The 25,335-nt window shown below is 41.1% G+C and overlaps 2 protein-coding genes across 2 annotated transcripts in view; both read right to left on the minus strand.

The window, feature by feature from the left end:
- The window catches only part of LPCAT2 (lysophosphatidylcholine acyltransferase 2), a 29,946-nt gene extending 5,135 nt beyond the window's left edge, over positions 1–24,811 (minus strand). The window contains exons 1-11 of the mRNA XM_039558395.1: positions 24,642–24,811; positions 19,841–19,980; positions 18,596–18,813; positions 17,255–17,367; positions 14,601–14,661; positions 13,525–13,583; positions 12,301–12,335; positions 10,311–10,365; positions 7,069–7,151; positions 6,421–6,546; positions 5,152–5,305 (exon numbers count right to left, since the gene is read on the minus strand). Of these exons, the coding sequence (XP_039414329.1) occupies positions 5,152–5,305; positions 6,421–6,546; positions 7,069–7,151; positions 10,311–10,365; positions 12,301–12,335; positions 13,525–13,583; positions 14,601–14,661; positions 17,255–17,367; positions 18,596–18,813; positions 19,841–19,980; positions 24,642–24,761 (1,164 nt within the window). The 5' untranslated portion in view covers positions 24,762–24,811. The remainder of the gene's footprint in view (positions 1–5,151; positions 5,306–6,420; positions 6,547–7,068; positions 7,152–10,310; positions 10,366–12,300; positions 12,336–13,524; positions 13,584–14,600; positions 14,662–17,254; positions 17,368–18,595; positions 18,814–19,840; positions 19,981–24,641) is intronic.
- CAPNS2 (calpain small subunit 2) lies at positions 2,560–4,445 on the minus strand. The gene has a single exon (XM_010396601.4). The coding sequence runs from the start codon at positions 3,852–3,854 to the stop codon at positions 2,985–2,987; it is 870 nt and encodes a 289-aa protein (XP_010394903.1). The 5' UTR covers positions 3,855–4,445; the 3' UTR covers positions 2,560–2,984.
- Positions 24,812–25,335: the final 524 nt, after the last annotated feature.

The following is a 25,335-nucleotide window of genomic DNA, read 5'->3' on the forward strand; positions in this document are numbered from 1 at the left end:
CTCTGAAAATTTTGGGTGCTATAAAACAGGGATTTTAGTAATTGAATTTAGATTTTGAGATAGTTCTTGATTAAAAAAATATGTGTAGTAATGTAACAAAATCAGTATTACTAACTTGTCATCATCAAGCTATACATTCCACAGGATTTCAAACTTCTAAGATAGAATTTTATTCAGCCTTCAAAACCAAGGCAGGACTCTTTTGCATAGACAACTGCTATTTTCTTTCTGTTGATGGTCTAACCAATCTTTTTTGAAGACGTGCAACCTCTGAACATTTTGTACTTCAGAAACTTGTGAATTTCAGGGAAACTTTTGAGCAAAGATATGAAAAAGATATGAACTTTCAAGTTACTTTCATGTGTGTCTAAGGGTTATAACTTTTGACAGTTTTTTAATCATTGAAAAGGACAACGTTGCCCAATACATGTAATTTTATTTACAAATCTGTGCTCTTGTGGTGCAGAGTTTGACTTTAAGTATTTTATCTGCATTGTAGTTCTCAGAGATAATAGATCTAACTTTGAAGTGCAACATTACAAACACAAAGTCTTAAAACAACTGAAGCAAGAGTGTAGATAATAATTGTTCAAAGTTCCATAGAATATTATTTTTGGACAGTTTTTTACACTGTATTCTTAGCAAAGGATTGTTTGATGTGATTAGAATATTTCAAAAATTTAGTTTTAAAGTTAAGAATATGTATCACAGGAAAAGAATTGGGAAGTAAACTTTAAAATAATTTATTAAAAACAACTTCTGAAAGAAGTTAACACAGCTGTGGCTGCACATGGAAATTAGAAGAAAAAAGACAAAATAAGGGTCATATTATTTTCACTAGTGCTAAAACTCAGTAATCCAAACTGAGTGCAGTCTGATAGACAGAACTTCAGCCATTTTAGTAGGAAATACAGTTACTATGCTTGCAAGATCATGTTGTGACTAGTTCTACTAAACTCTAGGACACTGGCTGACTTCCAAATGCTCTGGCATTCTGGTTAAGGAGAAATGATGGGGTTGCTGCCTGGAAAAAGAGATGGGAGTTAAACTGAAAATGCAGTAAAACCTTCAGTGCTTGTGTAACACCACAGCAAAAAGCATTTGCATTTGTCTTTCTACACACATCTAACTGTGTTTGCAGCCTATGTACCCAAGAACATTTTAAGGAAGCAACGTGTGAGCTGAGCTCCAGTTCTCTAAATGGCAAAGTAGAACATCAGAATTTGGGTATTTGTAGTTACGCTACACAAACTAATCAAAACATAATGTAACCTTAACAACTCTTGTTTTCTTTAAGGAAGCCAGCTCTCTGCTACTATTTTCACTATAGCATGCTATGGTAACTGGGGTTTTGTTGTTGGCTTTTTTATAGAATACAGTAAATCTGACTTTGGAAAACAAGAAATCTGCATTGTCATGAGCATTCTCCATTTAGATTTGCACAGGAACTGCAAGCCAGATGCAGTATAAAGTATTACTTCATCAATCCTTTTGAGGAGGTATCTCACTTTACCTCGTGCTCACTTTTCTATTACTCAGAGCCCAAGTGGCACTATGTGGCACAAAGGATAACTCTGTGCTTTTCCACACAGAAGAATTGGGAGAAGGATGAATGCTGTTCGGAAGGAACTGACCTCTTTGATCTGGGACAATATGAATATTTTTCTGTTACCCAGCTTGCTGTTAAACAAAGTACAGGAGGAAATAAGTCTGGGCAAAATTTTTAAGTTAGTTTCAAGTAAAAGATTTCTGCAAGTATACCAGGGAGGGTATCTCATCAATTTGGAAAACACTATTTACCAAGTGTAAGGGCAAGATTTAGAAAACAAAGCTACGGAAATCTACAGACCAAACCAAACCACAGCACCCCATTAACATGCAGATGGCCTTCAGGTATCGTGTGGTATTTCTCAATGAGTCACTGCTGTGTCCCTGGGTGGATTCTCACATCTGGAGACTGCCTCTAGTGCCAGGCTGCCTATTTAACTCATCTTTTCACATTCCAGCCAGCTCGAACACACCCGAGACAATTTTCGTTTAAAGCAGCAGAGCCTTGCCAAGAAATCTGCCTTGCTCAAGAGCTGTTTTGATCAACTTTTTTTTAAATTTTTTTTACTCAAAAGTTGACATCTTAGCCAGAACTGCATAACTACCTTGAGTGGCATGCTGCACCCTGATGAAATTTAACTCAGATAGCCAGAGGCTGACTTTGGCTGGCTGTCTGCTATGTGACTGCATAATTATTTCAAGTTCCTCTAAATATAAATGGAGTATTTTAAGTTGTTAGCTTTATACTTAGGCTTGAAGGAAAGAGAGAAAAGACTAGTTCATAGAACTGTAGGAAGGAGAATATCATTGCTAAAGTAGCCTCATGTAAGCGTTCAGTTTTGTCCTGGCCACTGGATAGAACTGACAGGACCACTCAGGTTTTGCTTCAGCAGCCAAGTATGAAAAAGCAGAAGCAGAAAGGAAATGGAATGATTATGTAAGTTCCCTAATCATTACAGTTATTGCAACTCTAATGTTTTTCCCCTTGTTAGAAATAACTGTGTTAGACTCTTTACCAGTGATTGCCTTCAGGCAAAGTGCCCTTTATTCCAGCTTAGTGACTGCTGACAAATGAGAACAGCAACATCAACACCAAACTTAGGAGCTTTTTATACAATAGTTATACTCATATACCAGCCACTTTACATGAAAAAACAACTAAGCTTTGATCTTTCCAACATATCCCCTAACCTTAGAGTCTAGAATTAGTGTTCTGAAGACATATTTATGCAACTGCCCAATCAATAACCTACATAAACCCTTCAGAAAAGCAAACTAGTGCATGCACAAGAGGAATCACTACAGTTGAAGCGGAGCCATCTACCACTAGCTGCATGTGCCGTAGAAAGACCACAGGGAAAGACTACAGTTCTATAGCAGAGGATTGTAGTCTTCCACATGTATCTTCCAGACAAAGCTGCTTCTTTGCCACGCCTTCACGAATACATGGTCAGCTGCAGCCAGTCTTCAAGGGTCACTTTGATACGCCCGCTTCCATCTCGGTCCAGAGACTTGAAGGCCCGGAACATGCTGTCCAGCCGCACCAGGCAGCTAATGAAGCTGTTGAAATCCATGCTGCCGTCCTCGGCGGCGTATCTGCGCACAATCACCCGGCACAGCTGCTCGTTCAGGTGGAACCCCGCAGCCTTCAAAGCATTTGGCAGCTGAGCTCTCCCGACAGTACCTGACTGATCAGTATCGTACTGCTTGTACACACATTGCCACTTCTTGATGTTGTTCCACAGATACTTGAACTCTTCAAAGCCCAGTTTGCCGTTTGCATCGCAGTCCATGACGGCGACCATGCTGCGGCAGGTGTCTAAGCTGAAGCCATCCGTCTTCAAGTCTTGGTGTCTGGAAAGGACTTTGTTCAGGATGTCCCTTAGCTCTGTCGCACACACTTCCATATCATCTCCAGCCAGGTGGGCAAACAGGCGCCGAAACTGTCTGATCTCATCACTCTCCTGAGCTTCTACATTTGTAAAATGATTGCGAGGAGGCGGAGGTGGCTCTGGATTATACTGAGCTGCTGCTTCACTTATAAGGTTGACGAGACCTCCAACAAGTCCTCCAATATTCCCTCCACCTCCACCTCCTGTTAGGAGACCTCCAAGCCCACGTGCAAGGCTCCCTCCACGACTACTACCACTTCCTCCGCTCAGCAAAGCTTTAGCAAGGAACATGGTGAAGATTTTTTGAAGAGAGTTCCTCAGAGATCCAGTGCTTCTGTAGCTCTCTGAAGCTGTTTTGTGTCTGACTTGGGCGTGGGCAAAACACAACTTATCTGCATGCTTAGACTTCACCATGTCTGTGCATGTCTCTGGCTGCCAGAGTTAAGTCTCACTAGTTTCTGTCAGGTGTTGATACGCCTTTATTTCTCGTCTTCTTTGCATAGTTATGTTTATGTGATTTGAGGAACCATTTTAGAGAAAAAAATAATGAGGCTGAAAGCCACAAAGCAGAAGTTTCAGAATGCCTGTGCTCATACCTGAAGCAATTGGGAAACGGCCTTGTTACATGAGCGTGACTCTTCCTCAGTTGTGCTGATCTCCTTAAAGGTGAATGCAGCCTTGCACTTGTTTGTTTTTACAGTCTTTTATTCCCTTAAATTTTTAGTGAATTGAGCATTACTTCACTAGTTCTATTCACTGATGTTGTGCCATATAAAGAAAGTGAAAGGAGTCCTGATTGCCCTTAATTACTATGGTTGCCACAGCACATTTCTGATGTATGTACTGTGCTTCAGGACTCAGTGCCTCAAGAGCCAATGGTCCAAGATGGGGAGCCAGGAATGACAAAAGCAAGAGTACCTAGCTCTGCTACAGCTTCAAGGCATTCAGCAGTTCAGGAAATACATCTGACTCTTGCCCTATTTTAGAGCCTGTAAAAAACTTTTTATCTGGAAAAATCCTGAAACAGTTTTAAACAGCATAGACCGTGGCCTCCCAAGGACAGGTGTATTGCTAACTGATCAGGAAGAGTGATGGTGAGTTGGGAAAGCTCTTACGGTAAGAGGAAACCTCCAGTCCACTTTCCAGACACTTTCAAGACAACAGGCTGTGTGCACTGTAGCACATGTGGAGGCCTAGAAGGAAGATGAATTCTATCTCTGTTCTAGTCACTGATGCTTCTGGTATAGTCAGAAATGCAGCCATTTTTATCATCCTCAGAGAGAAGTAGAAAATTGGAGAGATTAGCACTGACTAGGGGGAAACACCAGTGTTCTAGTTAACACTCCAGTTAGCTTCACTCTGCCTTAAATTATCTACTTAATTACAACAGCTAACTAAGCTATCAAAATGTACATAAGATCAAAATCTGTGGTAGGCAAAATATTCAGCTATTACCAGCATAAAGATTATTGTCTGATACTGCTGCAGCAACTTGGTCCAAGGGATGGCTGCCATCTCACAAGGCAGAAACTGATAAATGTTTTTCCATCGAAACTTATGAACGAAACTGTAAGAGTCACCTACTTTGCTTACAGAAACTGCTAACCAAGAATCATTTACTATGCTGGACATAATGAATTATAATAAATACCATTTTGGGATGTGATTTCTAACAAAATATTGTCAAAAAGTCAGTTAACCAACTACTCACCCTGTCAAAAAGTAGAAACAGCTCTCTGAGGACATCTGAAATAGGCAGCTTCAAGTACTCGGCAAACTCCTCAATTCCAATTCTTCCCCCTTTGGAAGCACTTGCAATAGCAGCAAAAGTATCCAACTGCTCTCTGATATGATTCCATTTTAGGCTATGCAAACATGAGGGAGAGGAGATATTTCTATACAGCAGTTCTCGGACACATGGAATTTCAGTAGGCGTTATTACAGTGTTCAAAGATGAAAACTGCCAAACAGGGCATGTGGGTACAGCATTTCTAATGCTTTACTTCAGACCAGATATTTTACTTTAAATCAGCAATTAAGGACTGCTCTCCTCTGGTTATTAATATCAAAAGCAGGCAGTTCTATGCTTGGGTATGTCAAACTTCCATAGAGTAACTTCCCAAACCTAGAACTGTCTGTCCAGTTACTAGGCTACTCCAGCAGAGAGCTTTTTATTACCATAAATTCAGGTGTAGCAATATTTTGCTGCATCATGCATTAGGGTAAGTATTTCCTTGACAGAGGGAGCAGGTCTCAGCTCTATTAGCAAACTCTCTACCCAAACAGCAGTACTGCTAGAGCCTCAGAAGTGTCTGATCTCTGCAGAAACACACCACTGCACCTCTGTAAGAATAATTAGGATTGCCAGGTAACTATTCCAGATGGAGTTCTATAAATGGATATACAGCACATAAATAATAAGTCAAGATTTAGTACACACATCCAGATTTCACCACAGCCATGCCAGGTTATTTGATGGAGTTACTGTATAATTGCATGGCTCAGTCCTCAAATTCCACTGTATCCAGACAGAAAAAGCTGACATCACTACTGACACATGGCTACACAGTAAACCTAAGAACAGTCAGCTGAAGTTTCAGGCTGGAAATAAGATTTTTTACTTCCTGCCACAAGCTGCCAGTGCCTCACCACTAAAGCAATTTAAATTTGCACCAAGATTACCATCAAGTCCTTAAAATAGGTGCTGCTCTACTTCTTTCACCCTTTGGTGAGATAAGTTCATAAAAGATTAGAACAATCTTTCCTCCTGCAACACTGGTGACAAAAATTACTTGGGATTACTCCTTACTGGGATTTTCCTCATCTCTGATTTCCTTATACTTTATGTAATTTTTATGCATAAATACACTGTATTATACAAGGCCAAGTCTGTTTTCTGGTTATTTAACCTTTGGCAGATGGCCATCAACACCTGCAGCACTTTAGTAATTACCCTACCAACAGGTAAAACTTCCCTTACTTGAGTTTCTTGCTAATTTTGGTGAACTCCACCAGCCCAGCTTCCATGGGTAAAGTCAACTGCCCTGCTGAAATCATCAGTCTGCAATCTTCAAAAGTGTGATCAGTGACTGGCACATTCAAAGCACTGAAATAAAAGTAAGGAAAAAGCAAAATCAATTTCTTATATGAAAATTACTTTTTGTTGACTGTTTCTCTTCTCTGATATGTGAAACGAATGGTAATTCACTCTTGCCCTGCTGCAAGTAGGACAAAGCAATACACACCATTTTGTGAAACCACACAATTAAACTACATTATGGCAGCATCACAAGGTTTTAACATTTACCATCTTGTAAATGCAGCCCAGTTATGCTGGAGAACAAACCACCACCCACTGAGCCTTGCCAAGCAAGAAGAGATCAGTTTATTCCAGTTTTCTATGAACTGAACATACTATATTCCAGTGTAAGACAACCTTCTTTATGCTCTATGTCAAAACAGGGTAATCTAGTATAGGAGTTTGACACCTCTTAGTGAAAATCTAGAGCAATTCCTATATATAATACCTGGGACTTCACTAAATTGTATTTTATGGCTAGGCTATATGTGGAATTGCTGGATATAAAAGAACAGTTATCAAAGGTTTTATTGATGATTGATTACTTACTTTGCCATGGTTTGTCGGACTCTGTTAGCAAAAAGTATTGGATCATTCTTTTCTTCCTCAGTAGGAACATGAACAGGCAGAAACTGAAAGGGATGAGTTATCCAATCAATTCAACAGTTACCAGGAACATGAGCAACTTCTTATTTTTGTTTGAGTCGGGAAAAACAGGAGAAAAACATCAGCCATGCAATGAAGGGACTGGGCGCTAGAGGTCTCAGCCGCTTTAGAAACTGCTCTGGCTCTTCTGCCCTCCCCACACAAGTAAGATTTACTGCAAAACTACCTCTTAAGGATTGGTAGAAGCTTCTTTAATATGAAAAATCAACCCCCCAAAGAAGGAAAGTATAATAAATGCATAATTAGTTAGAAGATTAAATGCTGCACTGGTAAGAATGTGAGTTTGAAATACTGCACACTTCTTTTCAAAGATACTTTATAAATGATGTTACATATTGGACTAGTGTATGTAAGAGTTTTAATGTTTTTAAATACGCACTGCAGTCCTACCTTGAACCTGTTAACTGTATCTGTCAGCATGTGACTGCTAAGTTTCCTGTACATTTTTCCTCCATGATAAAAACATTAAGGAATCATAGTTCTGAGTTGTAAGTAGCATACTAACTGGATACAATACTGTAAAATTTTGGAACTCCCAAGCAGAAGGTAAAAAATCCCAACAACCCCCTCTCCTCCCACACCGAGGAAATACCCCAGATATCTAAATGGCAACATGTTTACTACTGAGGATTTATTCAATATTAATATGTAAGAAGCTGGAAGTACCTTTTCACTAAAATAGCCTCTAGATGAACAATTGTGGCATGAACCAGCATCTGTTTGCAAAGTAGTGTGTGTGGAGGAGTGCTTTGCTCTTTCTGCTTCAGTCTACAGTATTTGCTCACAGCCCTGTTTACTGCGCCTTTTCTCAGCTATGGTTATCATTTATCTGAGTTCTGCTGCTCTGCAACCTCCCCTTATTTCCTAGAATACAACAATTTCAAAATAAGCTGCTGCTCATGGTTCATTGGAAGACAGTTGATAATTATGTGTCAGTATGTTGCTTTAGTTATACTGCAGTTGCTGGTGGATGCATTATTATAGTGATAACTATCCCATATAAGCACAGTTCATCCTGAACAGTCTTTTAAAGTTTGTTTTTAAGGAATGCTTTCTCTTCATGACTAAAACCAGTGAGTTTATGGAATTGGTTATCTGTCAAATAACCATAACAATTCTATGTTTATAATTAAAAGTTGTCTCCCCTGTAAGGACAGGGGGAGTCCAGCTGTTCATAGGAATATTTGAGATTTCATTCCTTCTGCAAGCAGTTGCCAGCTTTGTTCAAGGTCTGAAATAGGGTCCTGGTTATTACAACTCCCCTTCAGAAGTCACGTAACTCTTAAACTGAGAAAGCACAGGCACACAGTACAGACACAGAAAACTCTGTTGTCACTGGGTGAGATGAAGTCGTAACTCCAGGTTTATCTATGCAAACATGGTTATGGTCTTGAAAGTGGTCATTACTTCACTTGTGGCTGAGGTCTTGTTCACAGAGCAAAGTAAATTCCTGGCAGCTTAAACACCACCTTCATCCCCTTCAAAAAACCCCCCTACAATTACCCATAAAACCTGTTTGCCAGAAACAACAGCTAAGGAGCAAGAATTTGGTTTCTTGACCTCCTGCACTGGCAGCATGATCTCATACCCTCAGCTGCTTATCTGCAAGTACACCTTCCCAGTCAAATTTAATCCTGTAAGAAAAATTCTTCTCACCTCTTTCAGCAGCAAAAATATTTCTCTGATCTGCTTGTGACCTAGTCTGTCTTCTTACAGAATTTGCCAAATGCTGTATCTTTTGCAGCCCTAAAACTCACTGCCAGGTTCAGTTTCATGTTCAATATCCCAGTGTGTTAGAGCTGGACTGGACACGGACTTACAGCCCTGGAGCCCATCACTGCTTCTGCACAGTGGGTAGAGACAGTGCAAGACTGATGGGAGTGGAGAGGCTACTTGCTCACAGGATGGGACAGCAACAGAATGTCCACTTCTAAGAGGAGTAGTTGGATTCCCTCCTTCCCCAAGAAAACCTGCCCCTTCTCTTTTTAGAAACCGAAAGGCTTTAGCACTGAAGCTAAGAAATTAGTTTCATTTTGAGGACACATGCTGCTGTGAAAACTGCAAATTTTTTCGTGTTTCAGTTTCATCTCTTGGAACATGTACTTTATTTTCTAACAGAGAAGTCTGAGTTCAGCTCTGAGGTAGGGGAAAACGAAGCTCTCCCTTCTACTGGAAGGGCTACATTAACTGTTTCTTGCTCCCACGTATATAAATCATATAGCTATGCCCTTCTGAAGAAAATTATTCGGAGAAATATCTCTTGATTACACCTTCTACAAATATGTGTCTAATGCATGCGCTATACAGTAACAGGATGCTCCCTTAAAATGAATTTCATTGTTCCACAACACAGACTACGTTGCCAATTGTTAGCAGTAACAACACTTGCTTGTATTCACAAAGCTTTGGACAAGTTTGCTACATTCTATGTTTTGCAAATAAACAGCAAAATGTGTCATTTTCTCCCCTTCCTCAGGTTCCTAAACCAACTTAGTCCACACTGACAATCCTTTGTTGTCTGGTAAGGAATGTGTTTTGAACGCTGCCTCTTTGACAGGGAGCAGTTAAGAGTGTGGGTGCTCACATTAAGAAGTGTGGATGTTGTTTCAGTTGTCGTTCATCTGTCTCTGTGCTGTGCAGTGGATTTTAATGAGCACGGGAACTGGTTCCTTATATGAGGCTTAGCACAAGTACTTGAATGAACTCTTAGTTGTAGAAATCTATGAGAGTCCAGTGTGGCAAGATGGTGAGGAAGAGAAGGTTCCTTTAAGGAATCAGAGAAATGGGGAGGTGGGAAAAAGATGATGTTATGTTACCTTTAACAGAATGTATTCTAATTCTTAGATTTAACATCTGTAGAATTCATGTGGTGAAAATTAACAGTCATTCTATAATGCTTTAAGAATAAAGACATTTCTTACAGCTGTCTTTTAGAAACTCATCAGAATGATACATACATGTGGACAACAAATTAAATCTATTACTCACTGTGATTCTTGTTCTTGTTTCTGAGACATTTGTTTATTGTTCACTAAAAGTGACTAATAATGTGAATAATGCATTTATATTAAAGCAGAAATTCCCTGGTTGCTGAATCTTAGTACAAAAATATTTCCAATTCTTACCTCAACTTCTACTCTTGTGATGATCTGACACAGTGTCATTATGCACAGCTCTTTACTGCAGGCAAAGAGGAAGAAAAATAAGTTTTACTTATTTAAAACAAAAGTATTTCCATGTCAGTAGATGAAATTTTTTAAAGCACAAAAAACCAAAGCCAATATTAGGCAAGGTTTTTAAGTACCTTGCAGTGAAGTTCCCCAAAAAGTTGCTTTTCACATTTTTTTCTACAGGGCTTCTGCATATAGCTGCTGCTTGCTCACAGGCAACTTGTCTGCTCTCATGCACATTAACAATTCTGTACAGCTCTTTGTCCACTAAAATGTCTCCCTCTCTTTGAAGAGGTCCATGGATACTGGATTTTAAACTTTAAGAGCTTTGATTCTGAGAAGTAGCTTTACTTTATCTGTTATTCTCTCAGCTACAAAATAGGACCAGTAATTTCTTTATGCAGAACTGGATTGGTTAGTATTTGCTAGTCATTTTGCAAATTACAGTAGCATTTACTTAGATGTGTTAATGAAGTGTCAGTATGGTCAGGACCATCAGTGCTTTTTAAAAAAGTCACAAATTTTACGATCAACAGATAAGCTAGGGGGAGGAAGAAACTGCTAAAGAGGTTAAGCACAGTCACTTCTACTTCTGACTTGTTCTTTTCACCATAATTTTTAAGCAGCAATGCACATTGATCTTTATATCAGGTATATTATAGTAGAAAACCTTCAGGCAGTCTTTCTTGGTCTTGTTTTGGACAAAATAAAAAAGGAAAGGGAAAAGGCAAGAGAACCTATGGGATCCTGTCTATCTTCTGCACAAATCCACTCTTAATGCTTGATTTTCTAACACATAACATTAGGTACTCCTCCCAGCAAGGCACAAAAGTAAGACAGAAGCAGTAAGTAAAAGCAGAAACTGTGTCAGGAGGTTTCCGAGAAGGAGACTGGTACTGTCCCGTCCTGGCCACAATGTCCAGGAAGGTTTACAAAGAGTGAGACAGTTCTGCATTTTGTGATCTGCATGCTTGTGCAGGGTATATTCTCCTGGTTCCAGTTAGTTCTGTTAAGAATCTCTAGATTCTTCTCCATCCATCTCTTCTCTCCTCATGATTTTGCTAAGCAGTTCCTTTCACCTGCTCACCGGTTTTGATTTAAGCCTTCACCATCCAGCCACCAGGCTTAGAGCTTTTCTCCATTCTGAGTGAATGGGCAGCCTCCTCCCTCCCATGGGAATACCTCTGATTTCATTTCTTTCTTTGCCAATTCCTATCCATCTATCATAACTGAAGATATAGCTCTATTTTAATATTCCAGTATAAATCCTCCATAGAGGAAATCTGTAGTATGTACTGAATTTGCAATGTTCCTTAGTCCCAGTATGCTGATAAATGTAACAGCAGTAGTACTAACAGCAAAAAATCTTGGGAAACTGAAATGGACATTTTCATCATGTCCACTGTCTAAGTGTGCAGATGTTAGGATTTTATATATATATTTATAATGATAGTTTAGAAGGTGCTTATGATCTGCTCCACTAGTCCAGATGTTTCAAAATTAGCTACCTTATAAATGTTAGTAAATTGGAACTACTGTACTTAGGTACACTACATATTCCACATGAAAATGTGGTATATGGATTCTGAACGTGCACATTTTAATGAATGTTTGAAAAGTATTTTCCTGACGTATTTGCAGTGCAGTTGTGAAGGCTTTTTAATACTTTTCTTTCCTCTGGTCTAGTGCAATGTACGAAACAGGAGGGAAAAAAAAAAAAAAAAGAGTGGCAGAACTGGAAATAATACTTTCCTTTGCTAACCCTTTCTCTAGCCATTCAGATATGAAATCTACTGCATGACGGCATTATCCCCAGGTATTTCCCTCTCATAAAAACACATCTAGAAGAACATGTGTCTTGGCTTAGTGGAATCTGTTTGGCAGACTGTTTAGCAACAGGGGAAAAATTTCTGTATGTAATTTTCAGTAGGATTAAGAAACTTACAATGAATAGCCCTGCCATGTCCAGGTTACAGTATCCTAAGGAAAAAATAAAACACAGAAATGTATGATAAAACCAGATGAAAGTTAGCCAGCAGATAAGTTACAATTTAAAACAGGCACAAGTTCAGTAAAAGTGGATGATGTTTTTATAGTCCTGTAGTGAAAATAAATAAAGGTGTTAAGGCAGATAGGATTCCTTGCCTTAAAAATTTGGAAGTAAGCATGGCAGACTTTTATAAAAAATTGGGAATAACATTTATAGTTAGTTAGATATTGTAAATCATTCACTCTGATCTAAATAACAGAAGTAGGGAAAAGAAAAATTAGTAAGACTTTTTCAGTGAGCCTTACCCATCCCTTTAGAGAGGCATTCCCATAAATATGTCTCATTTACTTCCTAAGGACATTTCTGCATAATTTATCCTGCTTTTTCTTTGATTTTTTTTTAAAATTTTTTTTCTCACTCTGTATTTATTACTTCTTATACACTATTTTTACAGTGTGTACTGGCAGATCCTTAAATCTTATCAGTGAAATGCGGTACCAATCCCCTTGAGTGGTTAATTTTTGAAATTCATTTGTAAAAGGATTATACAAAGGAGTCTTCGCAAATAACAACAATAGCAACCATATTTTTAATCCTAACAAAACATTAGGAAGTGAAAGTTTGGTCTTTCCTGGATTTGTTGAATGACCAGATAATTTAAAAAAAGTTGAAAAGGTCCCAGCCTTACACGTGGAGTAAAGTGGAGCCGCACCAGGAATGCTGCATGAAAAGAACATCTGCAAAGCTGCCCTCCTGAGGAGGGGTGTTGGATGTACTGCATGGCTCAGCTTTGCCTCTGTTCAGAAACTCTGCAAGTCCCTTTGCAGTAAGACTGTCTTGAGGTTAACCAAAAATGATGACTAACAGGGAAGTTGGGTCCATTTCAGACTTCAAAGTACAGGCTCCATGGCACTGCAGGAAGTTTCCAACTTCCGCTGCAATACTTTCCTGTCTCCCCTCTTTAGCCAAGAAGTCCAGCAGTAATTTTTTCACTGTCAGAATAGCAACTACACCACGGTAACACTTGGGAAGCTTGGCTGCTTCCAGGAGCTCTTCAATGCTAAAGCTCAGGACAATATACTCTTCAGTGACAATGCAAAGTATTTATTGTGGGTACCACTTAAGTCAGACTTTTGCCTTCTGTATTATTAGTTAGTCAGAGAAGAATGTTCTGCTTACCAGTTTGTTGGGGTATCGGAGTAACACAGGTTGGACAGGGACTTGTGGAACAAAGGCGCCTGCAGCCACAAATTAGAACTGATTGTTACAACTAAGCTTAATACAGCAATTGGGAGCTTTAAGCGATTTATTTCAGACATAGTACCTGGAAGGAGACATTTTTAAAAATGCAAGGAGAATGAGAAGTGCTCTTCTTCAGTTTTTTGTTTGTTATTCGGTTTGGATTTTATGTATATTGTAGGTTGGGTTTTTGGTTTTTTATTTTAGATCAGCAGCACAACTAGTAAGATGTCACAACAGAAGAGGGTTTGGCTCCATTTCAAGGAGAAAGCTGCCTAAGATTCCTGGACTGCTGAAATTCATTTTCTGTGCATTATCTCCCCACTGATAGGCATTAATTTCAAAGGATGAGATGCTCACAGGGCTGTTGAGCATTTCCTGATTCACTCTGTGTTCTGATCATCACAAGTGATATGGATCTGAGCATGTAGTAGTGGTTTTGTAACTTTTCTACCCAAGATACTGTAAAACAGTTAAAGTCATGTTGTTCTCCTTTCTTAACTGAAGGACAGCACAACAATCTAATGATCAGCCATGCAATGAATTATGCTTCTGTGTGAAAAATGATTTGTTGTCCTGGCTTCCTAAGCACTATGCAAAGACATTTCGTAACTTGGTTTCTAAGTCTTGCATGGCATAATTTACAGGAATCTAAGACAGCCCAACTGTTAGCTGAGATAAAAGAACATCATGTGAGTAAGTTCATACATTCATCTCATAATAATCACCGTTGAGTTTCTGAGTAAATAAATTAGATGAAAACTGTACCCAGAAAATCCCCCAACTAACCAACCATATACGTCGTAGATATTTTGTATCCAACACAATAGCACAAGCCAGAGAAGTAAGCTGACTAATATAAAAGAGTGGGTTTAGTGCCACTGAAACTTTAATAATGTAAGTGATGACTACAGCGCTGTTGTGGATGATGTACCTTCACAAGTACAGTCCTTACTACAACTATCAAATTAACATCACATATTATTTTCCAACAACAATGGGACAAAATCTCTCACCTTGTTTAAATGTGATCAGGCAAGATCGGTTTGTGCAGGTGCCTTCTGGGAAAATCAGTATCTTGGATTTAAAGAGAGAGAAATATATATACACACACATATATTTCATAAAAGGATTATACTTTAGTATCTGTTATGCACAAGCTGACATTATGCAAGCTCTGTGACCTGCTGTACTGTATTACAAGAATATCATTACCGTTTCTGAAGGAAACAAACATATTAATGAAGGATGCTCACAATATTATTAACCTGGTCCATCTTGATTTGGAGACCAATGCTTTCTAAGAAAAGAGCTCTGGGGAAAGGCCTTTATCAGTTCAGAAATATGATACAAAAATGTTTCACTTGTAATTTTATTGTTGGTAATAATAAAATTGTTCCTCTGACAGCAGTTCCTTACTGAGCTGCTGGGTGTATAAATATAAGAGCCTGGGCTGAAAGGAAGTGCATGAGGTACTTGGGCATTTACAGGCGGAGCTCCTATCAGTGAGATGCCAGCTGTGATGAGATCACAGCTTGATTAGCAGAGCAAAAGGCAGAGAAGGCATGTGCTGTGAGGCAGAGCTCTGAAGGCATTTACACACCACAGCAGCCTCTGAACATCAGTGACTCAGACACACCAACACCCAGAAGGTTTCTGAATTCGTGTCTGACAGTACATTAAGTGCACTGTACACTGCAATGTGACACACTGAATCCAGCCCCTTATGGAATACAAGAAAGCTCTGTATTTCTCATATCACTACACCATCATAAGCAGCATTCTAAAAACACCCCAGCACAAAATATGGTCTGGATCAAGTGTTAAAGGTGTGTGCTCCCACTTCAGTCTGAATGAAGGGTCAAGGCTAGCTGCCAAAGAGGCCTCAGTAGGTCCCTCAGTAGGGACAGGGACTGTTCAAGGGTATTACAGAAGCAGCTGCACACAGCAAGTTACAGCCAGACCGCCCCTACATATCCTGTAATCGGAAAGTGTGGCCAGGGCACAGGACTAGGAATCACCCAGTGACACCCTCAGCTGTACTGCTGACTCAGTCTTGAGATTCCCAGATTACTTGACTCATAATCTATTTATGCCACAATACATATCTAGGTTTCATCCCAAGTGCAGCAGTGGTGCAGGAGCCCATTTCCCTTTCCTCCCCATGCTGCTTTTAGCAGAGATTAGGTCTACCAGGGCATTCACCCATAACAATTCAGCAAATCATAAGCATCAGTGTAGTCTGTAAACCCAGTATTAAAAAAAAATTGGCATGTGCATGTAAAACTGACAAATTTTAAAAAATAATGGAGGCTCTAATATTATTTACAGCAGCTTACAAAAATGCACTTATGAGTCAAATTAAAGTGGCCTAAATGTTAAAAAAGCTTTTAGTAATGTACTTACGAAGTAAAAATGTACGATGTGTAAATAATGCCATTACAAAAAATGGCAAGTGTTTGTCTTCCCTGCTTGAATGGTCTCTGTTTCTAGAGACTGTACAGAAAGTAGAGCAGTAAACAGCAGGTCTACCTGCTACTGAAGTCCAGTATCTTCACTTGCCACTTAATTTTCCTCAAAAGCCACTCAGTGGACCAAAAGTGAAAGAAAAGTTAACTTTTCTAGTCGTTTAGGGGGTATCCAACTATGACTAAAGAGACCTTGTAACTCCAGCTACTCAACCAGTCACTTACTGTTTTTAAGTAAACTAACCCCCAAGAAAACAAGTCAAGAAGTAATTCAAAACACAAAGCATGAGTTTATACACTAATCTGCACAGAAGATGTTTGGAGAAAGGTCGTGTATCACTGACTGGATTTGTCCAGCACCGTGGCAATGACATCGTATTTATAGTATGTGAAGGCAGTGTGAGACCAGAGTCAATGCACCAAGAAGAAAGCAGAAAGGCCCTGCCAAATGAGATGTCAGTAGCTGCACAACTACTCCCAGCCTTCCTTCTTCCAAAGGATGTGGATTTGCATCCCAGCCCTCTGCTTTTCATATAAGCAGCAGAGCTGCTGCCTCAACACTTTCCTCCCTCCTGATCAGCCCCTGCCCCATTAGCTCTTCCAGATGGAAAGCCATCCACAACCTGGAAGCAGAACAGCAGCTTGCTGCTGAGGAATGACCATGGGAAAGAAACACTGTGAAGAAAATCTTGGCTTTAGTGCATTATTAACCTAAAGAGAGAACCAAGCCTCACCTCAGCTATACTCTTTGTAAGAAACTGATGTGTTGAGCTAAAGTACTGTTTGTACTGGATCTTGGACAATCTGAGTTACCCATCTCATCAACTGCTCATCCCCTACCTGGTGTGAGCACAGCTATATAGTCTAGCTTCAGAATACTGATCCACACATACCAATGCAATTCATCTGCTACACTGAAAACAGCATGTTAAGACTTGAAAAGGAAAAACAGAAAGTCAAGAGCATCTGCATTTGCAACAGGAATTGGTACTGGCTGGATTTTAACTGATCCATTTGTCACAACAAAACTCCTTCTGGGCACCAGACTCTTCCTTTCTTAACCCAGTAATATACCTGAGAGCTGACTTTATTTCTGTACATTTTAAGAATCCTATCCAGCTGGGCACTTGTGATACTGTGATGCACAATGAACAGGGACTAGGAATACATGATAGAAGAGAATTAAGTAGTGTATTTATTACCTGTGGCCACTGGCCTCTTGATAATGCCCGCCTGGTTATCTCAGCAACCGTGTTCTTCCGTGAATCAGGGTCTTGACGAGAAACTGCTACAGGCTGAAGGGAACTTAAAATTGCTGTGAAACAGATTTAAAAAAAATTGTCTTATACTAGTGCTTAGAAAACACGTGGGTTGAAGGCTTCCTTGTAGCAAAAACTTATTATTCATATACTAGCAGACAGACTGCACACAAACAACTTTCAAACTAAATTAATAAGAGTGTTATTATTCTCCTCTTTCTGTAAAATGGGAAGTAAGACACAGAAGACATACCCAGCCTGGCAGCTGAGGAGCTTTACAGTAGATATAAGCATGCAAAATTCACCCAACATTCTAATAATATTGCTGTTATTTGTCACTAAGCATTTCCCCACAATTCTATGAAAGTGACCTGACTGTGTCTGCTCAAGCCTAACTCATACAGACTGCACCCAAAATGTAGTTTTAGCCATCCCTTTTCAGTTACAAAGCATGCACAGCTTCTATGTAAATTACAGAAAAAAACCTCCTCATTTAATCAGAAGTCTGCATCAGAATGTGTGGGCCTTTGTGATAGGAAACCTGGCCAAGAATTATCTTCTCTGTCCCAATCCTGTGCTTTTAAGCTAAAATCAATATATTCTCTGTTCATTTCTTTTCTACAAAGACACTTTGCTGTGTTGTCTACTGTATTTATTTCGGGGTTACTGTATGGCCAGCAGAAAGTCTACAGCTGATTCCAGCAATAATGCAAACAGGGATTCTTTTTGTGCCAAAAGGAGGAGAAAATAACAGAAGCATGACTCATCTGATCTTTTCCATTCCCTGCATTTCCTTTTTGAGTAACTCCTCTTTTATTCCTTCCTGGTCTTGCTCCCATTAAAAAAATCCATAACCGTGCCTGCAAGGTTAATCTTATAAATGTGGTGTTTTCCAGACTACTGTAGTTTGGGTCTGTTTTGAAATAACCTTCACTCACATTTGTGGGACATACTGTTAAAAGACAGCAGTGGAACAGCTACTGCTGGGAGAATTAAAGAGAAAGCTTCCAGCCTGAGTAGCTGCAAAACATGCTTTCAGTACAAAACAAGTTTAAAATGATATTATATTTCATACCTGAAAAGAAACAGCATAATTTCTAGGCATTTTTACCAATTCAGAAAGGTAATGTGTCATAGGGATTTCACTGGAAATAATTTGTCAGTATCTTTGGAACCTATGGAGGTTAAAAGTCTGCCCTTGAATTACTTCAGGAGGTAAATTTTTTTGGCCCCATGTCAAGTTGTTGACTTGTAACTTTTAAATTGTTTTTTATAAATACTTACTGCCAAATATTGGAGTTGACAAATTCTCTGCTCTAGACACTATTGATGGCATTCCAGTTAGGGCACAAATAATGGCATCAAAAAAGCTTGAATGAGGAGCTGCGACAAAGATTGGGGCTTCCGGTAGGCTCGCTACTTTCCCTTTCACTTTAACTTGGAATCCCATCACAAAGTACGCGGTACGAGTCAGGCCGGAGAGGGTTGTCTGGATCATCCTCCTTGGAAACAAAACCACAAAAATATCATCCAGCTTACAGTCAGGATTTATTTTTACTTTAAAAGAAAATCCCCTAACAGATTTCCTAGTTCTAACCAGCACTGGTGTCCCACACAGGGAAGCAATACTACTCACCAGGAGAATGTATGGGTAAAGGGGAAGTGGGGAAGGGGACATTACCTTGTCCTGATGAAAGATAAGGCAATGTACACCACCTTGTGAAACCCTCCTGCCAGGTACACTATTTCTCATGCTGTATTTTATGGCACTGTAGCATAACACTGTTGTGAGGGGAGTAATTCGCAGATTTTGTGTCCTTTCTGTATGAATTTAGGTAACTGATACTGTTCTTTTACTATCAGTTTTAAACAATAAAGATTAAATGACAATGCTGCCTTATTGGAACATTTTCCCACAGTAGGGGACATGTTCCTTTCATGGGACTCTCTGTAACCTTTTGCTCTTAGAATTCACCTCCTGTGTCTCCTCCTCCTCCTGCTGCAGTGCAGTGGCTAGAAGGGAACTTCAGTACTTTGAGGTCAGAAGTGAGCGACTGAAACGCAGAACCCACAGAAGCAGCTGGGGAATACCACTTCAAGGGCAATGCAGCTGAGAGAGCTTTCAAAGCTAATTTTGTCATAGAATCATAGCATAGCAGAAATGACAAAGGTTACACAGGAGCTCAGCCTATGTCATGTTACAAAATACTTGCTTAATGAATTTATTTTCTCAAATATTCCTGTTAGTATTATTACTGAAGTAAGTCCTGGCTTACAGATAGTCTACAAATATTTTAATACAAATTTTTTTTTAGCCTCAAGACAACTGAAAATCTACCTATTTATAAAGCTCCACTATTCTAAAATACACTCATTAAAAAATTGCTTCATATAAATGGGTAAAACTGAGGAATCCTCTTCAATCACAAACAGGAGTGAAAGGAAAAAAAGGCTTTAGACCCTAGCTTTGTGTTATTAGGAAAAAAAAAAAAAAAGCTTAGTTTTCACAAATATTCGTCACTTTTTTACCTCCTCCATCCTTCCAGTGGCTGAAATCCTCTTCCAGGCTGACAGGAAGTTGCAATTGATGCGACCAGCCAAGCTAGCAGTAAAATAAATGTGATGCATATGGCACGGAGGGGAAGCAAAATAATCCCCTGGAGCACAGACTGGAAAAACAGAGGTGAAAAATCTTAAGAAATGGCATCAACAGAAATGACACTGCTATCTGTAGCTACTTTACAAGGATTTTAAAGTACTACCATTATAGCGTTGTGATTTAGTAAGGAAAGCTTTAATGACTCCAGTGCTCTTACGGGAAGTCATTCACGGTATTTCATTTTCACTTTTGAGTTCCCATTTCAGGTAGAACTGGAATATCAGAGTATTTAAGTTTTTGACTTGGATGTAGCTAGACACAGAGGGTAAACCAAGTTTTCCAGCTCCAGTCTATATTTGGTCCCGGTCTGCAGCACACAACCAGCTCAGATGAGTCTGCACAGCTGACACAAATCTCCACTACAGAGCTTTCTATCACTAGCTGTCTATCTAGAAGTCAAGTGGGATCATAAAGATGACTAATTGTACTCTTGCCCTTTCAAATGACAAATCTTATGTTGAGTCACAATATTGCTACAAGTGATCCTCACTACTGCTTCAGGGAGCCGTGCACACACAACACAACTACTTCCCCTACTTGGGACTTAAGCAAAACCAAGGTTTTAGTTGCCCTAGTTGCAAATAATCCTCAAACATCATCCCCAGCCCTCCCAAAGGAATCTTTAGCTTGCATAGTTTCATGCACAGCTCCAGGAAACAGGTGTATTGGCCCAATGTTGTACCACAGGCAGCTCTGCACAGGGCAAGGCAGGAAGAAATTCTTAATTGCTTTACTCCAGCACATTAGGTTAGAAACTGTATCCTGAAGGCTGGCCTTTATGGTGCAACAAGCACTGTGCAGATTAAGCAAGGCCAGGGCTGGGAGGCAGGTGAGCTGTGTGAGCAGGTCAGAGCCCAGCATTCCTGGAAAACTAGTAAAGAGTTCAATTCCCTTTGGCACTAATCCAGCTCAGCTGCCACTCACTGATGAGGATCAGTTTGTGTGTAAACCTATGCACAGAACAAAACACACCGCAAAAGAACTGTAATAGTGATTTTTAAAAATTTATTTGAGCTGTTTCTTCAAGTCCCTCGAAACTTATCTGAGAGTGTGTCATTGGTCACAGACTGACAGCTCCACCAGTTCAGGCATACAGGAGAAGTTGCTGAAGGAGAGTTAAGTGAGTTTAACATCTACTTGTGAGCTTACTACGTTTTATACTTTACTGTTTTTAAAGAAAATCTAAAATTGAGCAAGTGTTCCTCTCTCAAAATCAACCTTTCTGGTCAGCTCTTTAACAGTGGCCTGTTACTGTACAGAAAAAGCAACGCTTTTTTGGAAGTCAGTTTTACAAAATAATTTGCAGCTTCCTTGAGCTGTGATTATTAACATCACAGTGGATTTTAATTTACCTCTTCTCTTTAAGAAGGAACAAGTGTAGTATATTTGAAAATAAGCATCTTAGTGTATACTTCATCCAATCTTTTGACAGAGTCAGTTGCTTCTAATTTTCCTTTCCCTCCTCACCAAATCCCTTCCATCTTCATGTAATGCCCTCCCACCCTCCTCCTGTCAATATTCAGGAGAGGCTCTGCCATCTGGCTCTAAACCCTCTGACACTGACGAGGATTAAGATGAATTTGGGGACTTCAGGACTCGCTTCTGTGTTACCACAGGCACAGTGACAAAAGACCAAACATGAGAGTGGATACACAGAGTAAATTAAGGTACGCGTGATAAGCAGGTACACTGTGTTGATGTTTATGTTCTGCAAGCACTGCCATACAACATGTTTCCAGGAGAGATCTGAACACTTAGGTCTGACTAGCTCTTTCTTTTATGTAACAGTTTTGTATAACTAGCTATGGAATTTTAACCATAACTATGGACAACAGGCAACTGCTCTTGATCACAGAAATGAGCATGACAGGTTTGACCCTAGAGATCTGTTCCTCCCACTCACTCTGGTGCCAGTTGTTGCAAATCTGGAAAAGTCAGGCAGGAAGATAAACCAACAAGGACTCCTTGCTTGTCTCCCAAAATCAGATGTGGGGTTTTTTTTTCTCGATGTGCATTTTCTTTTACTAGAATCTATAGTCCAGTTCAACATTTCAGCTGCATTCAGTTATTCAAAATGGGCAGCGTAAACATAAATCAGTGTGGTTTGACTTAAAATAATGTTTTTCTTTATGAAAAAAAAAAAATATATGTAGTGACCTATAATGAAAAATAAAGGATGCACTAGCAAAAGCAAAAGAATTCCTTCTTCAAAACTTTAATAAATTCATTAATCTATTTTAGGCAGATGCACAGGTGGTACTGATTTGCTGATGCAAGCTATTGGCTTCCTAGGTGACTGTAATGAGGCAGAGTTGGTTTCTGCTCCATCAGCAGCAGAGTAGGGCAAGAGGACAGAAAAGAGAAAGGTCAAGATAGACTAGAAAAGGAAAAGTATAGGAGAAAAACATACAGAAGAAAATACAGTTGTAACTACTGAGTAGGATCAAAGCCATTCCAGTTTCTGTACAGTAATCACAAAGATAGAATTATTCTGAGTCATCCAAAGAATTTTTTCCCATGTACTGAATCACCTGTGTACTTTCTGCTAATTGTGTCTGCAATAACTGCATATCCTGTCACTGCAGTAGTCCTGGCAGTCCAGGCCCCGCTCCCATTGCTGACAGACCCTTGATCAATAGATGGGATTATACTTCCACTGATGGCACGAACCTGGAAAGTGGAAAAGCAGGTCTATCAGAAAGCCACAGAATTCCATTAGAAATTCTGTTCAGCTGCTGTCAAATTACCCAGGAAGCAGCAGCAGAGCAGGCTGGGGACCCGAATGAAGCCCAACTCCCACTGAAATACTTTGACATCTGAAGATGTGATCAGAAGGACTGTCCCCCACAGCAGGACACAGGGCAAGACTGTGTTCCATGAGCATCCAGAGGATGTCAAGGCTCTGCCAGGCAGTCCAGCTGCTTGCTTCCAAGCATGGGGTTTAAAGTACCGCTTTTAGCATGCTGGTTGTGCTATTACATAGTTAACCACTGCAGAAGTCCACTGAACATCTCTTCTGAATAAGCTGCAATCCAGTAATGACTTAACTAGAATTTGTGCTTTGCACTTGCAGGTGCTCTTGCAGGACAGCAAGTGAGCAATCAGGAACAAAAGAACTAAAACTAAGCCCCAGGAAAAATCTCAACAATGAATTGCAGCCAACTTCAATTAGAGGATGGAAACCAGAAGTATTTGACAACTGTTTTAAAATCGTTTGGCACATGAAGATGTTTAGTACAGCACAACTGATCATTGCTTTGCACATTAGAAAGAATGACAAAAATCTCATTGGCTTGTAAACTATTAGCAAGGACTGGCAAGAAACTGTAAAATCTTCTCATTCCACTTTTCAGTCTGGATGTTTATATATTTAAAGCTGAATGAAATGCAAACACCTACCCTGTCTCAGTTACAAGCTCCATTCATCAGGCACACAGCAGCCTTTACATTCCAGGTCCCCAACATATGTAAATCGTGCTGTGGACTCCCAAAGAGGGTTTTGAAATCATATGTTTGTATTGGTGTATGTTAAAGGAATAATACAGAATGGGGGGACGTAACAAGACAATACTTTAACATGCAAGAATGAAGAAACACTACACTTGACATGAATGGAAAGAGAAGGGAAACTTCCCTTTTCTGAAGTCTATAGTAACACTGTCTGGTAAGGCCTTGATTCCCAGCAGGTCTGACTGGCAGTGCTGAGCGAGAGAGGAGCAGAGGTTTACAGGACAAAGCAATCAGTAGGAAGTATCCTAGACCTTATGACCATAGTGGGAAAAGAACAGAACAGAAACCACAATACAAAAAAAGGTTCTCTCTTGTGTGTGTTTTTGCTTTACAACTCTTGTGTGTGTTTTGCTCCTCAGCTCACTAGCACCAGGCCCTGACCCAGATGGGTGCTTTTCATTACAGGTGCATTACGGAGTTTTGTATGGAATGTATCTTGTATCCAAGCCTTTCTCCTGAAGGAAAAAAGCAGGATATATTATTATAGCTAAAATGGTAATAGTAACTTAAAAATGCAAGCTTTTGTTTTAAATCTTGTGTTAAAAGTTTTGAGTTTGAAGTCAATAAGTGTCTGTTTGTGCGTTGAGCAAGCATGCAGCTTGTGGACTGTGAAAGGCTGAAGAACTTGATTTCAAAAAACAGTGACTTTTTTATGCTGATCACCCTTTGCATCTTTGACCGTTTACATAACTTCTTCGTGTATCTGCTCTCTGGATTACATCAGGAAGCAAACTATGCCGTACAGGGGAAGGAAATGTTCTCACTAGAAGCCAGTTCCCGGCAAAGCCAGGAGCTGTAGATGTGGAACAGAGTCGGGGCTGCTGCGCTCTCCTGCGGGCGCGGCGCGAGGGCACGGGCGGCGCTGGGCAGGCCGGGCCCCGCAGCCCCGGCTGCCGGCGGCACTTTCAAACCTCGATCGCTCACACCACGCTCTGCCCTGCCACGGAGGGCTCGAAAGCGACCAGTGCCCCCCACCCGGCACTGCTGACAGCCCCGCGGAGGCTCGGGGCGCGGCACGTAGCGCCGGTTCAGAGCCGCGCCCGGGCTGTGCCGTGCCCGGGGGTGCCGTGCCCGCCCCGCCGCCGCCCTCCCGTTCGCATCCCAGCCCCGGGCAGCCCGGCCCGGCCCCGGCGGCCTTTCCCGCCCGCGCTCCAGCCTTACCCGCAGCTTGTCGCCGGCGCTGAGGCGGCCCGGGTGCACGAAGGGGTTGGGGACGGTGGGCGGGTTGAAGGAGTGCTGCCTGGGCAGCGGCAGCACCCGCGGCGCCATCGCCGCAGCCATCCCCGGCGGCTGCGCATGAGCCAGCGGCGGGGCCCGGGGCCAGCGGCTCCGGCCGGCCCTGCCCACCGCGGGAGCCCCGCCTCGGGCAGGTGAGGGCGGGCGGGCCTGCGCCGGCCCCGCCGCGGGGCTGCTGAGGGCTGCGGCCGAGGCGGGCGGCGGCCGGGCCTGGGGTCCCTGTCCCCGCAGCCCTGCCCTTGCCCTGCCCCGCGCTGGCCAGGGCTGTGCGCGCTGCAGACAGCGCAGCTGAGCCGCGCTCGCTGGGTGCGATCGCAGGGCGATGTTCATAAGCACTGGGAGCAATGCGGGCTCCCAGTTATCTGAGGGGGGAGAGGGGCAAGCGCAGTCATGGCACACGGCAGAGGTCGTTCCTAGGAGAATAGTGCATTTTCACCACTGCATAAGGCTGGTACAGTAATTCTGGTTGTGAGATTTACAGATCCGCTGCAGCCTTTCTTTGCGCGCCGGATGCCCGTGGGATCCCCGCACGCCTGCCCTGAGGGATGCTCCAGGAGCAGCTCTAAAACGCCGTTCTCCGGCACCTTCTGCCGGCCTGCCTGGCGGTGTAAATGCCGCT

This window comes from Corvus cornix, chromosome 11 (assembly GCF_000738735.6).
Source record: "Corvus cornix cornix isolate S_Up_H32 chromosome 11, ASM73873v5, whole genome shotgun sequence".
Lineage (NCBI taxonomy): Eukaryota > Metazoa > Chordata > Aves > Passeriformes > Corvidae > Corvus > Corvus cornix.

Excerpts from the sequence above, each read along its gene's own strand:
- CAPNS2 (XM_010396601.4), bottom strand. The coding sequence starts at position 3,854 with ATGGTGAAGTCTAAGCATGCAGATAAGTTGTGTTTTGCCCACGCCCAA.